We start from the raw sequence: 18,448 nt of genomic DNA, 5'->3' as shown, positions 1-18,448 counted from the left end.
CTTTCAGAACAATAAAAATAAATCCAAGGGAGGAGGATAGTAACCTGATGTGCCCCAAATTGTGTAACTGAAAATGTCATTGCTAGCAACAGATGCTTAGTAGAGGCCGTGCCACAGCAAGTTGGTCTGCCCATGTAGAGGGACAAAACACAGCTTTCAGCACTGATTTGCTTGTCTCTTGAAATGCAGCAAGACAGCTCCCAAGTGCGTGGTCAGCCTGCCAGCGCGGTGTGCTGTGTTGGTGTGCTCGCCACTTGTGTGCAGTGCCTGGCGCCGACAGGGTTCGGAGGAGGTAGTACCAAGACCTCATGAAGGAGGACTTGCCCTTGGCTGTGGCAGCCGAATGTGCTGGTGACCGCCTGGTGCTGCGGGTGTTGCAGGCTGGCAGTACTGGTGTGGGATGTGCATCAATTATCTTGGGTTAAAAAGGCATAAAAACTTGAGCATGGAGAATAAAAACTCCCTACTTGTGACAGTGGCAATAAAGCTGAATCTAGCAGCCTGGAGCACTTGCATGATGTGCTAGTGAGAACATGTTGATCTCCATATGAAAACCGTAAGCTCATTTAGAAAATTGGGCTGTCTCATTTGAGATTAGAGTTTCTCTTTAATCTGCAAATACTTAATTAGCATGGAAATGGCTAGTTAAATGGGGTTCTCAATGTATATATCCGTGTGCCAGTGTGGTGGTGCTCCCTAGCAGGTGACATGTTTCCCTTCAGGATGTTGGAAAAGTTCCTGACTGAGACCAGGCGAGATGCTCTGGATGCAGCAGGTCAAAGCAGACCACAGCGCCATACAGACATGAACGCATCCCTTTCCTCCTCTCCAGCTTGTCCCCTAAATGGTGATGGCAGGACATGCTTGCTCCACAGGATTATGAACAATATGATGTGATAAATGCACAAGGTTCCCTGGTGTCTGAATTCACAGCTGGCCAGCACAGTTTAATGCAGCCTTCCACAACTAGGATGGCACGTCACCCCAGGAGCTGCAGCCAGGCCCTGTGAGGACCTGGGGTGCTGCCGTCCTCCCGGGGTGGCCTCCCTCTGCGGCTAGCTCTGTGTGTGGACAGGAGTCCAAGGGCTCTCTCCTGACACCTGCAATGACTTTGCTGGGCCCCTCCTTGCACTTGAATGACATTGCACATGGTTGGAGTAGGTACCTCTCTTAAACTCCCTCCTGTGGGTCTAACTGCTCTCCCAGACTTGTTTTATCAAGACAGATGCACACACTGGCTTCCGTGCTATGGAAATACATGGGTGTACAGTGGGGATGATACTGTTGTGTGCCCGTCACCAGCTGGAACAAGAGGATGGAGTCTAGAGAAGACCTGTCTGTTGGTGGCTTGAGACCGCTACTGAGCATGGAACTGCCCTGCCTTGGGGCCAGCCTGACCCGGGCACTGCTCACTGTGCCAAGCAGCTGGGCTCTGCCAGCGATGGGACGTGAACAGAGCAGCTGATGCCTGTTTAGAGTTTGGCACATTCAAGCTGCTGTATGTGGGGACAGACAGAAGAAGGAAGACCTGTAGATGTTTCCTCCTGGCTCTTTTTGAGGAAGCTGGGTGAGAGGAGGGTCTGCCTGCTCCGTTCCTGCCTGTCCCTTGCCAGCTGTGGCCTCTGCCGAGCGTTTTCAGGGCACAGTCTGTCCTGAGGCTGTGGCCTGTCCTGGGTACTTTCCCTGCCAGGGGCCAGAGCGGCTCCATGTGCGGCTGTGGGCAGCCCTTGCTGCCTAGAGAAGAGGGGACATGGCCCGTTAGCTGCCTCCGGCTGGTAAGAGTGGGTGCTGTGTAAGACACCTCCCCGGGTTCAGCTGTGGTCTCCCACAGTTCACCCGTGGAGGTGAATTTGATTAGGAGCAAAGGTGTGTGCTGAGAAGTGAGTGCTCTGCTTCAGTCACGGAGAAACCTCCTCCCATGTGCTGCTCTCCAGTGTCTTTTCTTGAACCTGTGCCCTTGTCCCCTCTTGTCCTGGTGCTCATTCAGAGCGTGCCAGAGGGCTGGCCAAGAGCTCCTCCATTGCTGTGTGCCAGTGCTGCTGGCCATGGCTTGGCTAGTGCAGCAGCTGCGCTTCTGCCCTGCCTCTTGCAAACCCCTAAAGTCAGGGGTGGTCTGCAGCCTGCCTTACTCGGGGAACTGCAAAAGTCCTTCCCTGATACTAACTTTAATCTGGTAAAAGTTGTTCATGAGTTTTTCATGGGAAAAACAGATATTAGGAATGGGCAGCCTACCCTGCCCCAGCCTGGTCCAAAGGTGTCCCAGGAAGGAGAACGGGAGGCTGCGGGGCAGAGGGCTGCTTTGGCAGCAGGATCCCAGCCCTTCTTTCTGCTGGGGGGCCGAGGAACATCCCAGCTCTCTGCAGCCACTCCCAGGAGCGCTGGACCTGCAACGTACACCAGCTGCCAGCTCACTGTCCCCATGAAGAGCCTGTGTCTGGCTTCCTGCTGCTAGAGATGAGGCTCGTGAAGCAAGCATTGCTCGTCTAAAGCTCATTCCTTTGTGCGGCTTGGCTTGCTTGTAGCGCTGGCTGCCCTTCCCTGCCTGCAGACATCGTCCTGCTGGCCCAGTGTCCCGTGCCCTGAATCCTACCCTAGCCTGAATATTCAGTGCCTGTGCAGTAACAGGCAGGATGGTGCCAAAACAGCAGCTGATGGGAGCAGAGGCCAGGGCTGTGGGACCGAGCCAGCAAGGCTGCTGGCAGTGGGGTCCAGCAGCCCTTGCCTGGGCTCTGGGGAGGTGGCAGGGTTGGGCTGCTTGCTCGCCGCAGCACCAAGCTTCTTGGCATCCTTCAGCCCTCTTGTTCAGGTGCTGTCAACTGCCTGTGTTACCACCGTACAGAAGGTGGTGAGCATGCTGGGATCTAGGCCACTAAATGTGTATGATGTTTGTTTTATTTTAACAAAAAAAAGTCCTGAAAACCCAGAGCCGAGCGATAGAACCAAGCTCTTGTAGGCCATGTGGTAAGAGATTACAGCCTGGGCAAGCTTGGTGCTGAGGAACTTGTAGCAAGGTGTTTATCTTAGTTTATCTTAGACAGTTAAGTGTCAGGGAGCAAGTCCTTGGAGCAAGGAGGTGACAGGGAAGAGCTCCCTGAGCACAAAGGGAACCCCATGGCTTGCCAGGGCTCTGGGGACGGGGCAGCTTGAGAGAGCTCACAGACTTTGATGATGGAAAGAAAACAGAGAGCAGGAAGAGAGTGCTAGGGCCCACCAGGGCTGGAGGGCCCAGGATCCATCTTCTGGGCTACTCCACAAGAAAGTCTGTGACTAAAAGTCTGAGAAGCAGAGCCAGGGCAAGATCATCTCCTGTCCTGGGAGCTGAGAGGGACTGGATGCGCCCTGGCAGGACCTGGTGGACACAGGCTGGGGCTGGCGGCTGAAGGCGAGTGCACTCGTGCTGCTGGAGAGGATGAGTAAACTGAACACCTTGGAATCTCCTGCATCCCAGAGGCGTCTGTGAAAGCTGAACTGAACCCAGATCCACAACACTTCTGATGCCTAGCAAACCCTTGGGATGGGGCTGCTCTCTGCTGGAGCCTGGCAGGATTGTTCTGAGCTGCAGCAGCCTCCTGGTCTGAAATTTCTGCCTGGTCCTTCCTGGAGAGCACCACTGCTGCAGCTGCACCCATCTTCCAGCCTGGCTTAGCCCGTTGTCCTCTGGGCCCTTTTGAGCACGTTTGGAGCAGTACAGGAGGGGCTGCCAGGCTTAGTCATGAGAAAGAAGTTCTGTGTCATCCTGTCCACAGATGCCATCAAACTCCTCCCCACTCAGCTGGTGGCACTGGGTGCCTTGCCTTACTGCTACCAAGCTTGACTTATATGTGGGACGTGCTGGCCTGGCCTGTGCCGTGTAGCCGGGAGCAGAGTGTGGTGGGTATGAGACACGGACCAGCATCAGCGTGCAGAATTGGTCCCCTCTTGCGCTGGCCTGAGCGCTGCCCACCTTTAGGACCTGTTGAGCTCTCCCCTTTGGGAAGAGAGGCATTGGGTCAGGGGAGAAATGGCTCTGGGTTTCGGTGAGGTCTGGGCCTAGCAGGGTGCTCCTCCCGGGGAGGGGAGACATGATGGAGGATGCTGGGGGGGTCACTGGACCTCGCCTGCAGACTGGCGGCGGTGCACGCTGCACCCTTGTGCCAAGCGAGTCTGACAGCTGCAGTGGCAAGGGAGGCTCTCGCATCGCTGTGGCTCGTGGAGCGGGGTTTGCATGGTATGGGAGGGAAATGAGAGGCAAGTGTTGTGGGATTTGTGTCTAAAACACTTGTCAAATACTTCTGGGCTCTTTGGCACCTGTTGCTGTCACTGTGGGAGCAGACAACTGCTGAGGGTCAGCTCCCCAAAAAGCATCTACTGCCTGGAGCAGGGATCTCTCGGCAAACCCCGACAGCTCTGTCAGATGTACCGTGGCTGGGGCTGCTGTGGGGAGGACACGGGGCTGTAACCTCCCTGGGTCCCCTTGACTGTCACAGGTATTGAGTGTCGTTGTCCTGGGGAGCTGCAGCAATGCCCTGTCCACCCAGGACCAGGGCCGTTTCTGATGTTGACCCTGCCTGTGGCAGGGCTGCTCCTGGCCTTTCTGCCGTCACAGCACCGGCAAAGAGGGAATTGGTGAGCCTGGCTTTCTCCTGCGTCTGGCAGTGTCCAACCTACGCCCAATCCCCACAGAAATCGGGCCTGGGCCAGCCTGTCTGCTGGCCAGCCATCCCCATCCTGCGGGTGCATGGCAGCCCGTGGAGGGTGTGCTGGGTGTTGTGTCTTTGCATTTGGGTGCAGCTGCTTTGGGCAGTGTCTGCAGGGAGCTGTGGCCATTGGGGAGAGACCAGCTAAAAGGTGCCGCTGGCTGGGCCGGACCACAGCCACCGGGTGCAGGGTGCTGAGCCATGGTGAGCCTGGGGGAACAGTCTTTGCCCCAGAGAGCTATCGGGGTGCTGCTGGGAGACAGTGTGGTGACCTGGTCACACAGACGGTTCTGCCTTGTACTAACATGCTGCTAAGAGCTGGACTTGCAACTGCAGCCCCTCCGGCCAGGCAGGGTGCGGAAGGGTGCTTTGGGAGTCACCTCTGCCTGCAGGCCCCCCTTCTCCTGTGGACTGCGCGTGGGTGCTGCTCACGCAGCATCCTCCTGTGCTGCAGGGGCACAGGCCTGAGGAGGCAGCTGGCCCTGCCCCAGCACTGCTCCGAGGGTTGCTGCGGCTAGCTGGGGAGATGGTGTCTGCCAGCATGGCTCTTCCTCCTCCTTGCTTGCCCTGTCCTCGTCCAGCTAGCAGCTCTTCCTTGGTAGTGGGGCTTGCAGCCCGCCTCAAGCTCCTGCATCCTCTCCATGTCTCTTACTGCTGTCATTGCTGCTTGGCAGAGGCTGGTTTGTTTACTGCTTCCCTCTGCTGCTGCAGGATTGGCAGCATCCAACATGTGTCTCAGGGGTGTCTGGGGTGGGTTTGGGGCTCTGGGGAGATGGAGTGCGTCTCTGCTAGCCCCGGGTGCACCGCTTCACGCTGGGACTACGACTGTGAGGTTGGTCTTGCCCGGCAGGGTTTGGGTGGGGAGATGTGTGGTCAGGCTCCTTGCCAGTGGCTCAGCAGAGCAGATGTCCCAAGCTTGTCCCTGAGAGCATTTCATTCCTGCAGCTTTGCTGCTCTAATCATCATCGGGCTTGGCTCAGCCTCTTGGAGGGGTGATGTGGAAAGATGGAGTACCTCAGGTTCACCAGTCTGTTTATTGTCAATTTTTTTTTGTTGTGTCTTGCAGAAATAACATTCATCCCAGATTTGATGATAATGAAAATACAGAAAAAAGAAAAGCAGGTTTGTGACCCTCTCTCCTTCTCCCAACTTAGCTGGCAGGGCCTGGGGACCATGTCCTGTGTGTGAATTGTTGCAGTTGATGTGTGGTGGGGTCCGAGGCGGCGTGAGGGGGGCTTGCAGCCTTGACGTGGGTTTTAAGCAACATTTGACCTGAGCTGCAGCCTGGAGTGGATGGGTCTAATGTGGGCAATTGAACAAGGTGGGGTTTATCTTCAGTAATGGAAATGTTCTTGATTTGGTTCTGTTCCCCCTGGAGGAGCAACCCTTCTTTTCCCTTAAAGCCCCTAGTATTGGTTCTTGTTTGAGTCTCATCACATGTATATTAGAAAACCGCATGTTTACTGTGATTACTGGTGCTCCAGGACTAACACCAGCGGGGAGGTTGGGGAAGATCATGCCTGTGGGGCTGTGAGAGCTTGGCCAGGGAATCTTCCCTTGCTCAGAAATAATCCCATCCCACCAAGCTGCCATTTCTGAATTGCTGCATCAGATCACAACTACCTGCTGCTCCCAGAGGACATTTATGAGCCAGTGGTCTTTGTATTAACTGTGTGCAGAGGAAGAACCTGACCATCGGCGCTCTGATAAAGGGAAAGGACCTGTTACATGCATGGAGACTCGCTCTGCCTGCTGGGGTAAAATATGGCTGGAGGTATAAAACAAACCGGTCCACTCTGAGCTGATTTGTGTCTGTGCTGCTTTTAATGGGAAACCATTACATTGAACACTGAGCTTAGGGATAAATCTGTTGGAGAGCACGAGCTGGTGCCATTTCTAGTCAGCTCTGAAGCAGCATCTTCGTGCTGCTGAGGGCAGCTGCAGATCATGCCATCATGGCAGGTTAATGGGGAGGAGGAAGGGAGGGCAGGGTTTGGAAAAGATGAGTGTGCTGTTATGCAGCAAGCCAAACGCTGTGGATATAGGAAGGTGTGTGTACAGAGCACCGATACTTTAGGAAGTAGTGAGTTTATCAGTGTGTCCTAAAGATGCTGTGAAGAAGCAGAACCAGCCTCAAGGTGAGGAGGAGGGGAGTGCAGCAGGTCTTGTGTACCAGTCACTCCTGCTGGGGCAGGGGGAAGGCCTGGAGGAGAGCAGGGCACTTTGAGGCACGGGTGACTGATCTGTCTCCTCTGGTAGTGAAGCTTAGGTAAGAAATTCCCACCACTCCATTGGACTAATACAGCAGGTCTGGCTGCTCTGGAAATGGGATTGCTGAAATGATGTGGGTTTTAATCACAGCAAAACCATCCTCCCCCAGCATTTGGAGATTTTAGAGGGCTCAGCTGCCAAAGTGTTTTGTGTAACTGTCCTTGCAGATAAAGTCTGGGAGGGAAATAAAGGCATGCCAGTGTGAGCAAGGAGGAGTAGGGATCGAGCTGCTCATCTCTTGACCTCTCTGAACCAGCAGCAGTGTTGGACAATCCCTGGAGCATGTCATGGAGTGGGCTGCAGTGTTCCTGGGGTCACCAGCTCTGCAAGGGCTGTGCTGGGGTGTCCCCAGAAGGGTCTGGGCCATCAGAAATGCTGCTGTGAGTTCAGTGTTCAGGAGAGGAAAGCCTGGCCAAGCAAGGCTCCCGAGGATACTCTGGGTTCCTGACTGATGTGGTGAAGGGGGTGGCTGCTCCATGAGGTGAGTGGCTCCCTGCTGTGCTCTGCAGAGCCTGCTGAGCGGTGTTGGAGGGAAAACTAAGCAAGAGGTGCCATTCCATGTCCCCTTGAGTCCAGGAGCTCCCATACCTTGTAAAGAGATTCCTCTTGGCACCAAGGAGGGCTGTTGCCTTCGAAAGTCCATTGAGCAGTGTCTCTGGAGAAGATGAGATGCTTGTGTCATTCCCAGGGCTCTCAAGGGCCATGCATTTCCATACATGTCTCCCTGCCAGCTCTCACCTGCAGAAGCTCCATCTTGCTTGTCATGTAGGTGTAGTTTCAGACCCATGGGTACAAAGGCTGGCAAAATGCTGGCACCGTTCATATTGGTGAGGGATGGCAGGAGAGCTGTTAGCTTCCCTGGGGAATGGGTTATGGATGTGCTCTCTCCTTTCCCAAGTCTGTGGCTGCCCTGAGGCATGCCCATGTCCACCACCAGTGGATTACGAAGCCTGGGCTGGAGAGCTGGGGTCTCACAGCAGGCTGCCCTGGGAGGAGCTCCTCTCTGTGCCTCCTTGGTGCCACCCGCAGTGACACCCCTCCTGCATGGATTGGGATGACTTGGCGTGCAGGGCACTTGCCAACTGGTGCACCAGATGAGGGGCTGTTGTTAGCACAGGCAGGGTCTGTGTTTGCACGACTCTTCTTCCTTAGTAATGCATGGAAATCTGGTGGATTTGTCACCAAGCTGTGACTAACTCGTGAAACCTGTCACTTCCCTCGTGACTTACGAGGCTTCATGCCAGGCCGCCTTGTCTGCTGGTGGAGGTAGGACAGGGGTGCCTAGCTACTCCAGGGAGCAATGGCAAGCAATGGATTTTCTTTGAGGGCATCAATTCCCTGGGCTGCCTCTCCTGTCTGCGTCCTGCTCCTCCCTGGGCACTGAAGGGTCTTCTGCTTATTTCTGCGAAGCTCTGACTTGTTGAATAACCTGAGAAATACTGAACTAAAATAGATGCAGTTATCCCACAGTGCCTGTAAATCTCCTTATTCTACACCCATGGAAATGCTCCCATCCCACACACTGTAAGAGCAGAGCAGCATTGCTTGCCTCTTGGAGAGGGAGCGGATGGGAAGCCTTGTGACCCCTTAGCTCCTGCCTTCTCCTGGAGACTTTTCAGCCTGGACTTGGAGATGGTGGGAATGGCTCGATCCCCAGCGGTGTGTGGCCAGTGGTACGGGGAGGCAGTGGGAAACAGCCTGGGGCTACGAGCACCACATGACTGCTGTGCAGGCCTTGCAGTGGGGACGTGCCAGGGCATGCAGGCTCCCAGGAGTATCTGTGGGAGCTCTACTTGCCTTTTCTTCAAGCACTCAGTGCATAAAATGAAGGGTTTTCCTGAATTTTATGGGTCTGTTTAAGTGAAACGTGAGCTTTGATGTCTCACCTACTACAAATGCTGCCAAGAGCTGTTACTAGAGCTCTGGGGCTGGAGCAGAGTCCAGTGGGAGGCAGTGCAGGGCAACGCGGGCTCGCCAGCCTAAGGGCACCTGTGTCTCAGGCTGTGTCCATGGGCTCCTGGCTCATCTTGTGCTTTTTTTGTCATGGTGAGACTGTCAGGTGTGATGACCCTCAGTGCAGGGTGCATGGAGGAGTTTTGCTTCTGCCAAACAGCGTGTGGCCACCTGCTCTGGTAAGGATGAAGGACAGGAGGAGTCATGAGCTGCCAGGGTGCCCTGCTCCTCCACCCACAGCCAGGAGTGCTGCTGGTCCTGGTCCTCCCCCATGGTCCCAAGAGCTCCTTGCCCTGCTCGTGGCAGCACGCTGCTGCACAGGCCCTCCTCTTTCCCTGCTCTTTCCCTGCCTTTCTTCCTGCCCTGCCAGAGAGGATTAAGCAGGGAGGACAGCCTGGCCAGCCCCAGGGTAGGAGCGTTGCCCTCTGCCCCCACCGTGCCTTGTGCCAGGGCGGTAGGGACATGTGTGCCCACTGCCAGGGCTGGCTCAGTCACAGGACGAAGCTTCCCAACTGTAGTTGTTGAGGGCTGCGTCTCGATGGAGTGTCTCGGGAACGGAGCCAGGCCCCACCTCTGTCATGCACATCCCATGGCAACTGCAGAGCCTGCTCGGAGACATGATGGGGGGTGGCACTTGTGTATTTTTAGCTTCTGCTGCATTGCATTAAGAGCTGGAAATGAGGGGTGTGGACACCCAGCGACTAGAATACAACAGCCTGTGCTGTGCACGCCACCGGTGGGGATTCCAGCTGCCGGAGAGGGTGGCTCCATATAAACCGCTGTGTATGGAAGAAGCTGCCTTTTCCGCTCCCATCATGGGGCTCTGCAACCAGCTGCGCAGATAGACTGGGCCGGTGGCTGCCATCGTGACCATCTTGGGGAGGCAGAGCTGGGTGATGGTGCCTGCCTCAGGCTGCTGGCATGGCAGCCTCGGTCAGTGCCATGGGGGGAAGCCGAGCAGCTGGGATGCTGGGCAGCCCCCAGATATTGGCCTCTGTCTAAAGAGCATGGAAACCTTTGATGACCCCTGCAGTCAGGGTCCCCATGGACCCTCCACATATAGGACAAATCACTGTGGGTTTTGGGCCGTGCCCTAAACCTAAATGCTGGGCTTCCACAGAGGCGTTCTGCTTCTCCTGGGGGGCTGCATGAAGGCCTGGCCCAGCCTGCAGCAAAGAGGGGTTGAATGGTGCTGGCACGTGCATGCAAAATGGCATGTGGCATGGACAAATGCTGGCTGTGGTCATGCTGCCCAACAAGAGTGTGTTGTGTGGATGTCATCTGAGCCAGGTAGCCAGGGGAGCTGGCTTTGCTGTTGTCCATGACTATGAGAAGGGCTCAGCTGTGGCCTCTTTGCAGGCAGGATGGAGCTGCTGTTCAGACCCTGAGGCTGTGGCACAGCTTTATCCTGCTGGGAGTGCTCTTGGGGGGGAAAGCCCGCAGGGCTTGCAGCTGGGCCCTGCGGTGCAGGTTGGGGAGTGGGGTGGACATCAGGCTGTTGCTCCTTTCCCCTTCCCACCCCCAAACTTGTGTGGTACTGCAGTGTTTGGGTACGGATCAGGAGTGATGCTGGCTGGCGAGGAGGCTCCAACACCCAGCAGTGCCATTGCAACGTCCGTTCCATCCACATCACACCTCCCAGCAGTGCTGGCCTGTGACTTCTACCACTTGTGTCCAGGGGAGCCTCTCTCTGCTCCCACCTTTCCAGGTATTGCGTGGCAAGCGCGTAAGCTGTGTAATAGGTGCTGCCTTTACGGAGCAGAAGATGACGCTGGGCTGCCTGGCCATGGGGTGGAAGCCCAGGAGCGCTGGAGGTAGGGAAGGTGGTGTGGTCTCACAGGCCGTGGAGGGTCCGGGGCTCTGGGTGTGTGATGGTTCCTTCCTGGCTGGGCACAAGGTGCAGGATCTTCTGCCCCATCCAGCCAAGCCTGATTCCATCTGCTGTACCTCTCCCAGGTGCTGGGGCCCAGTTTTCTCTTGTCTTCACCCAAAGCTGCCTGCTGTTCTCCATGCTCACTTGCTCCTTAGGACTGTCATCCCATAGCGTCCTAGTGTCATCCTGGCCGCCTGTCCTAGCTGCCCTTTCCCTGTACCCCATTCCCTCCCTCTTCGCCTCCCCACCTTCTCTTCACACTTGCCGTTCCCTCTCGATCCTCTTCTCCGCTGTTCCCTTTGCAGGTACTTGGCGCAGACAGGGTGAGGGCAAGGTTTCAGACCTGGCTCAGGCAGCAGGCAGTCCTGCTGGCCCCGGGCTGGTGCATGTCTTGGGCAGTCGTGGGGAAAATGCTGTTGAACGTCACTGCTCCTAAGCTCCCTGCACATATCCCAAATGGAGTTTTTAAACTGTTCCTTCAGGTCCCTGTAAACCCAGCTCCACTCTTTGCTAGGGGGCTTGGAGAGGGTCAGGGATGCTGCAGGACCCTCATGGGCTGGGTGGCTGGTGCATCTCGCAGGCTCAGCAGTTTGGGAGAGGGGAGGGAGCCCTTTGAGGACCAGGGGCAGGAGCCACTTTGCCTCCCATCTGCTGCTGGTGTTCCCCTAAGTCCTGAATAAAAACCAGGAAGTCAAGTCAAATTGGGACTAGAAATGAAATGAAACAATTTTAAGTTAAGAAAACACACCATTAAGGCCCACCCTAACCTTGGCTTTGCCCTCTAATGGGGTCATGCAGTTATAAGTGCACTCTGTTAGCCTTCACGGCTCTCTGGGGAGGTTTTAAACATTTTTTTTCCCCCGACCTTCTCTTTGACAGTAGTTAGACGCATGGGACAAGACTTCATGCTCCAGCTGCTGCTAGGGGACTTGCTTTTCTGTATGAAATGTAATTTATAGAAGATTCCTCTGGGAATAAAAAAATGTACAAACGTTACATAAAAATGTATTCTGAAAATTTAAAATCATTACAATCGTTACCAAAAACTGCCAGCTGTGCAAAGGCACAGCTCTAGGGATAAAAAGCATACTGGGCATATGGAGGCTGCTTGGGTACGATACCAGAGGCTTGGGTACTGGGTAAATTGCTAGGAACTATAATAAACACTTTATCTATGAATGTACTGCACTGATGAATAGTCAGCGTGGCTTTTGTAAAGCAAAGTTAGTCCTTGCAATCTGGTGGGGATTTTAAAGATAGCCAGATCGCAGGGCTGAGATTGGTCTGGGCTGGTACAGTGCTCTTGGGCTCCCAAACAACTGTTGGGGCAGTTTCTCACTGAGTGCTTGTAAAGTTAAGCATTGTCCTGATAAGAGGTCTTTCCGTGAATTAGTGACTGGTTAAAGAATAGGAAGCAAAGTACAGGAAAAATGTCTCTGCTTTCGTGGCACCATCTGATTCCTGCAGTCATCTGAGATGCTGAAATGGAAACGGAGTCTGAAGAGTTGAAGAAAAGTCTTAAGGTGTGCCAAGTAATGCATATGGGGGAACCAGCCATATGCATTTCTTCACTCGGGGCTGTCCCTGCTCCTGGAGGAGACTGCAAAACGCTGGCAGAGAGTTTGGCATCTGCCTGCCGGTTGTCCCAGAGGCTTGTGGAGCAGTTTGGAAAGGGAGAAGGAACAGAGCAGAAACCCTCCTGCTGCTATGTGGTACCTCTCTGATACTGCATGCTTTCCTACTGCCACCCCAAAGCTGACGGGGTTAGAATAGATTCAGAGAAGGATAAGGCAGATGGCCTAGCCCACCTGTGAGGAGAGGGTGACTTGTCACCTGTACCTTAGCTGGGCCAGGAGAGCTCTGCAAGGGAAGGATGTGATGCAGAACAGGAAAACAGTGAATGGGACAGAGTGGGTGACAAGGAAATCCTCCTTCATACTCTAACACCTTGAGAACTCGAAGCCACTTAGGAGGACAGCACGATTTAAACAAAATTAGTGGGTTTTTCCCATACCTTATCAGTTTGTAGTACTGAATGCCAGTGGATGCTTTGGCACCTGCGGTTACAGGCAGGTTCATGCAGCTGTTAGCTACCATGGTCTGGGTGCAGTCCTGCCACTGGAGCTCCTGAGCTGCAGGCAGCCTGGGCAGGCAGGGAGGCAGAGCACACTGCCTGCCCTGCCCCACTCCTGCTCCCCTCGGGGTCACAGCTCTGGTCCAGAGCAGCCAAGGGGAGCCTGCCTTGCCCGTGGCAGCAGGCATCCTGGCGCTACGATTTGCCAGGTTTAGGCTCCTGAAGATGGATGTGTTTCTCCCCTGTGAAGAGAGTTTGAACATGGTAGCGTATCACTGCTGGCTGTTGCAGACACCGTGGCCAGTTCCCAAGGACAGCGTGCTGCTGCCTGCCACAAAGGACTGGCCGGGCTGCCGCAGGCAAGCTGCGAGTGTGCTTTGAAGCCACGCAGGAGCACAGATAACGCTGGCACTGCTTTCTCAGGCTTTTCCTGTTGACAAGAAGCCAGGATAAACTGAACCTCATCAAGGGGAAGTAAGAAAAGCCTATTCCCTGGCTCACAGCAGCATGCCGAGCTCTGACTGCAGATCTGTACTTGGCAGCACAGTCCTGTGTTGATGGCAGGACCTTGCCGTGGACTTGTAGGAGCATGACATGGAGCCTCTTCCCCTCTAGACAAACCAAGCAGCCTTGGGTACAGAAAGGTTTCTGGGGCTGGCAGTACCTTGCCTGCAGTCAGTTGTGGAGGAGCCTGGTTTCCCTGTCCCTCTGTGCTTCTGCTGCCTGTGCAAGCCCTGGCCATGAGCTACTCTATCCGTTTGATGGCCTTTTCATGGCAGGGCCTGTGCCAGAAGCTTGTGGCTGCTCCAGCTGGAGGCAAGCACTGCTGACTGGTACCAGCTCTGCTTCCCAGACACAGCAGGCTGTGATGTCTGATGCCCACAGAGCATCCCATGGCAAAGTGCTGGCACTGCTGGATCTGGGGGCCTGCAGCACTGCCTGGGAGGTGTGCTGGGGTGGGCACATCTATGCTCACACCATGATGGGCTTGCCTAGAGGCTGGAGGGGCTGTTGGCAGCCAGGAGGTGATGCAGGAGGAGCAGAAGGATTGCTTGCATTTTTACAAACCTTCTGACAGCTCGTGGTTGTTTCTATAAAGCACTCAACTTTCTATTGCAGCAGGGCTTGTGGCAGGCTGCGATGTTTTCATCAGCAATCACTGAAATGCCCTTTTCGATTTGCCTAAGCAGCGCAACGCATGCACGAGGCAGACCCTGCAAAGTAGGTCACGGTTTGAGGCCTGCTCTCCTGACAGCTTTATCAGCCCGTCCCATGTGGTGGGGCCTGAGGCTTCCGCCGGGCAGTGCACTTGCCGGTGGTGAGCGGGACCTGCCTGGGCTGCATAGCCTGGGTTGGAGCTGTAGATGCAGACAGCGATGGGGTAGGGGGAGCTTTGGACCACTTGGCTGGTGTGAGGCCGTGGAAATCTTGAGCCGGTTTTGGCACTCCCTACTCCACGCTGGTTTGCTGGGAATTGCTGATGTATGCAATGAGAGGGGGACACATCCCCATCACGGCTCAGCTCCCCCAGGCACAGGCTGTTGGGGACGGAGCTGCTCCAGGTGCTCAGGAGTCCAGTCTGGTCCAGTCCTGTGGGTGAGCTGAGGAACCCCCCTCCGGCAGGGCAGGTGACGTTGCCTACTCTTGGACAGGACCAGAATTGCAGTATCGAGACCTGTTGCTTGTTGGGTGGTCTGCCTGGAAGCGGGCAGCCGCTTGCGAGATTCAGGGCTACGAGCTGTGGCTGGGAAGGAGTAGTTACCCTCCTGCTGTGCAAGGATGCTGAAGATTTGTTTTCCGTCTGGTATCTGCACTTGGCTGCTGTTCAGTGAAAACGCAAAAGGAGAGCCAGGCTCTTGGGGGTCTGTTAACTTTCTATCTAATCCAGTAAATTGTTCCAGCTGATCCCCAGCTTGCAAGATCTGAGGAATGCAAAGGCTGGGACTGATCCTGTTGCTCAGCCTGTGGGCTCAGAGGCAGCCACCTATAGTGCTGATTTTCTCCCGGCCCAGAATAGGTTCCCTTTAATTGCTTGGGTGCACTTTGATGGCTCGGTTTTGTGACGGGATGTCTACTTTCGTAGCCATCCAGGTCGCTGGAGCAGACTGGCAGCAGGGGCCAGGACGGGCAGAGATGCTGGTGCAGCCTGCCTGGCTGATGCCAGACATGCCAGCAGCCCTGCTCATGGGTGGCTGCAGGGGCATTGGGGGTCTTTTCCCCTTTGCAGCCTGTTCCATTTAGTGCTTGCATCTAATCCAAATCAGAAATCCGAGTGTGCAGAGTACCCTGCGCCTAGGCCACCTGGAACGGGCTCCAGTCCTCAGCCTGTAGGATTTAAATATTTACATTCTCTCCCACAGCTCTGGGGTATCTGAAGAGCCGGATGGTGCTGGGGCTCTGCGGGGCCAGGTATCAGAGGCACTGGCACCTCAGCACCAGGGAAGTGGCTTGTGAAGGAACCAGCACCTCTGGCCCAGGGTGGCCATGGGTGCAGGGTGCTGGGGCGAGCACTGCCACCATCCCTGCAGGTGTACCGTTGCCTGTTGCCTCCCAGGCCACTCACCAGCCACCCCACAGCTTCCCTCTGAGGAGGTGCCACCTCCAGGCTTGTGGGACAGGCCTGGCAGGGGCTCAGCCCCGTGCCTTGTCTCATGGGACAGCCATCAAACCTGTCTGCAGGACCAGCTTTCCAGCCCCAGTCATGCTGCTGGGCTCAGTCTGGTGCTGATCTGCCAGCCCCGTGGCGGTGAGCCAGGCCCAGGATTGGCGCAGCATCCCTCTGGTCATGGCCAAACCACGCATTAAAAGGAAGAGTTAATCGGGTGGTTGTGTGTGAACAGTTTGCCATCTGTGAAGACTGTGGGGTTTGCTCTCCTGCTGCGGGGCCAGAGGAGCAGCTCAGACTGTCTGTGCTGCCAGGGCAGCGGGCAGAGACCTGCCTGCGCACCGGCAGTGGTGGGTTCTCAGCAGTACCACGAGGGATCAGTGCTGGCCATGGCCCCAGCCACTCTCCAGTGGCCCCCTGATCACAGGCAGAGAGGAGGGGGTGCAATGGGCTGGCTGAGTGTACAGACAGGGCCAGGCGCTGCCTGTGCCGGGGTGCTAGGGATGGGAATTAATTGGAAGAGCAACTGCAGCAGGGCCTGACATGCTACTTCCCTCATCCTTGCTGCACACAGCTACGCTTCTGCCCGGCCCTTTGCGCATCCCTTGTTCTCTCCCTCTCTGGCTGCTGCTGCAAGGGATGTTTCTGGTCCCCATTACAAAATGGTCACCCGCAGCTCCCTTCCTCAGCCTGGGCTGCTCTCAAGGAGCCCGGGTCGCTGCTCGTGAGCCTGGGCTCCTTATCACAGATGCTCCTGCTGCTGCTCGAGCAGAGCTGGGCCTTTTCATGCTGTTTTCTGGCTGGGCCTGCCATGGCAGAGTGCGCTGGGGAGGCAGCTGAATTCCTTTCAGTGTTCAGTGCTGGAAAGTTCGCAGGAAGTGAAGGAATAGCCGGAGCAGGAAGAGCAGCTCCGCTCTCCTGGGCTGGAGGCTGCCCTGGCACCCAGCAGCTCCCAGGAAAGGTGCTGGTCTAACACCCCTCTTCTGCCCTGAGCTGGGCCCCGAACAGACCTGAGGGCCTGCTTTCTTGTTGCCAGAGGCTGCAAGGTGGCCTTAATTCCCTCTCCCTGCCCTGCTGGGACTGTCTTTGACTCTAGGCAATGGACAGAAGGTGGCCTGGCTGTGTAGGTGCCTCTGGGTCCCGGCAGAGTGGGGTGTGGAGTGTGCGATCAAAGGCAGGACTGTGCTTGCGGGGCACAGCAAATGGGCCAGCCACCTCCACTCTGGACCTTCATGGGCTGGTGGGGAGCTGAAAGGCCTTACTAACCTGTCAGCGTCCGTCAGGCAGGGAAGGGGGTTTTCCCCTTTTAGCTGCGTCTGCATGTAGTGGCCATTAACCATAGTCCCCCATATGTTATGGGACATCGCTCGCACTGCACCCAGGTGATTAGAGCCTTGCTGGGGCTGCAGTTCCCCCAAGAGTGCCTGCTATTTCTGTATGTGGCATTTGCTTCACATGCCGTCTTTCTGTTCTCTCTGCAGCCGCCAAGCTTCAAAGCACTGAGCCGCTCCCCGATGTCGGATGCCTGGGAGTGCAAGGCACAGGACTCCTTTGCCAGCAGTGAGGAGCAGGACGAGGTGCCCCAGCAGGTGACGGTGACGGACACAGACACGGGCGGCCAGTGCCAGTGCCCAGAGGAGGAGCCTGACGGGGCTCCCCAGAAGCGGACGAGCACCCAGAACGGGATGCAGGACAGTGGGGGCGGGGGCACAGGGGTGAAGAAGAAACGGAAGAAAAAGGATCTGGGAGAGCAGGAAGGGGGAGAAAAAGCAGCGGTGGAGGTGAAACCAAAGAGGAGGAGAGAGCCTAAAGAACCAAAAGAGCCTAAAAAGGCTAAGGAGCCCAAGAAGCTGAAGGAGCCCAAGCAGAGGGAGGTGGCCAAGAAGCCCCGGAAACCTCGGGAGCCCAGAGCCCCCAAGGAGCCTAAAGACAAGAAGAGCGGCTCTGAGCCTGCCCCCAGAGCAAGACCCAGGAAGAGCAGGTGGGTGGTGGTGTGACCTTGTCTCTGTGCCTCATGTGGATGGGGCTGTGGGCTCACAGGAGCTTTGTCTGAGAGCACTGCGCTGGGCCACCACATTGCAGGATGCGCGGGCTCCTCATGCTGAAAGCTGGATGTGCTGGCTGGGAAGCCAGGATGAGATCTCCAGCCACGCAGAGACAGGACAGGTGGGTGCCCTTTTGCGGATGAGGCCCTGTGAGACCCCAGATCCAGAAGAGGACTGAAGAGTCTTGACCTCTCCTTGGCCTGGCCTTTGTGCCAAGTGTCCTGGGGGGCAGACGGACCTTAGGGGAGTGTCTTACCAGGACGGTGAGGTGCTGTGTGGCAGAGGGCCTGTCATACCTGTTTTGGGGCCGAGGCAGAGGGTATGTGAGTGAGGTGAACCTGACCCTGCACTGTCTGTGCAAGTGAGGGTCCCCATACGCCTGGGGACTGGCAACTTGTCTTCCCTCAGCTCAGGTTTGGGAGGATGGCAGAGCACATTCTGTGTCCTCTCCCTCTCCTGGGTGGCAGGAGCTACCCCTCCCTTGCAGCTGCAGAGCGGTGCCGGCAGCAGGGGGAAGCCTGAGGACTCCCTTGTACTGCACAGCCCAGCGCTACCACCTTCGGCAATTCCTCATCTTTTAGTTAACAGGCTGATTGGCCAAAAACTCTGATTTCTTAGCCCTGATTTTTTTTTTATTGGAACTGCATGCAGATAGTAGAGCAGGTCTCAGCAGCACTCGTGTCATTTGGTTTACTGTCGTGGACTGGTCAGAATAAGTGTTTTTGGAGAGTCCCCTACAAAGCAGGCCTGTTGGTTGGAGCTGAGCCCTCCTTGTGTACAGTAAATAATCCATAGGATGAATATATTTCTGCTGTAAATGGGATTAGTACAGGAGCCGGCTGGGAATTTTTCAGCAAAACCTTTCTTTGTTAGAAAACACCAGTTTGGTAGAGCTTCTCAAGGGCACTTTCCTGGAAATGGTCACTAGAATGGGCATGCCGGGGTCTGTGG

General features: G+C 55.8%; 1 protein-coding gene across 1 annotated transcript in view; it reads left to right on the top strand.

The window, feature by feature from the left end:
• Nucleotides 1-18,448, top strand: part of CHD6 (chromodomain helicase DNA binding protein 6) — a gene marked incomplete at its 5' end in the record, with an annotated part of 90,448 nt that overhangs the window by 26,910 nt on the left and 45,090 nt on the right. Inside the window, 2 exon segments of the mRNA XM_082007376.1 lie at nt 5,743-5,798; nt 16,934-17,433. Coding sequence (XP_081863502.1) covers nt 5,743-5,798; nt 16,934-17,433 — 556 coding nt within the window.

This window comes from Phaethon aethereus (assembly GCF_964289735.1).
Source record: "Phaethon aethereus genome assembly, chromosome: 16".
Classification (NCBI taxonomy): Eukaryota; Metazoa; Chordata; class Aves; order Phaethontiformes; family Phaethontidae; genus Phaethon; species Phaethon aethereus.
Note: the sequence above shows the minus strand (reverse complement) of the source record. Positions and strands in the feature narration are given on the sequence as shown.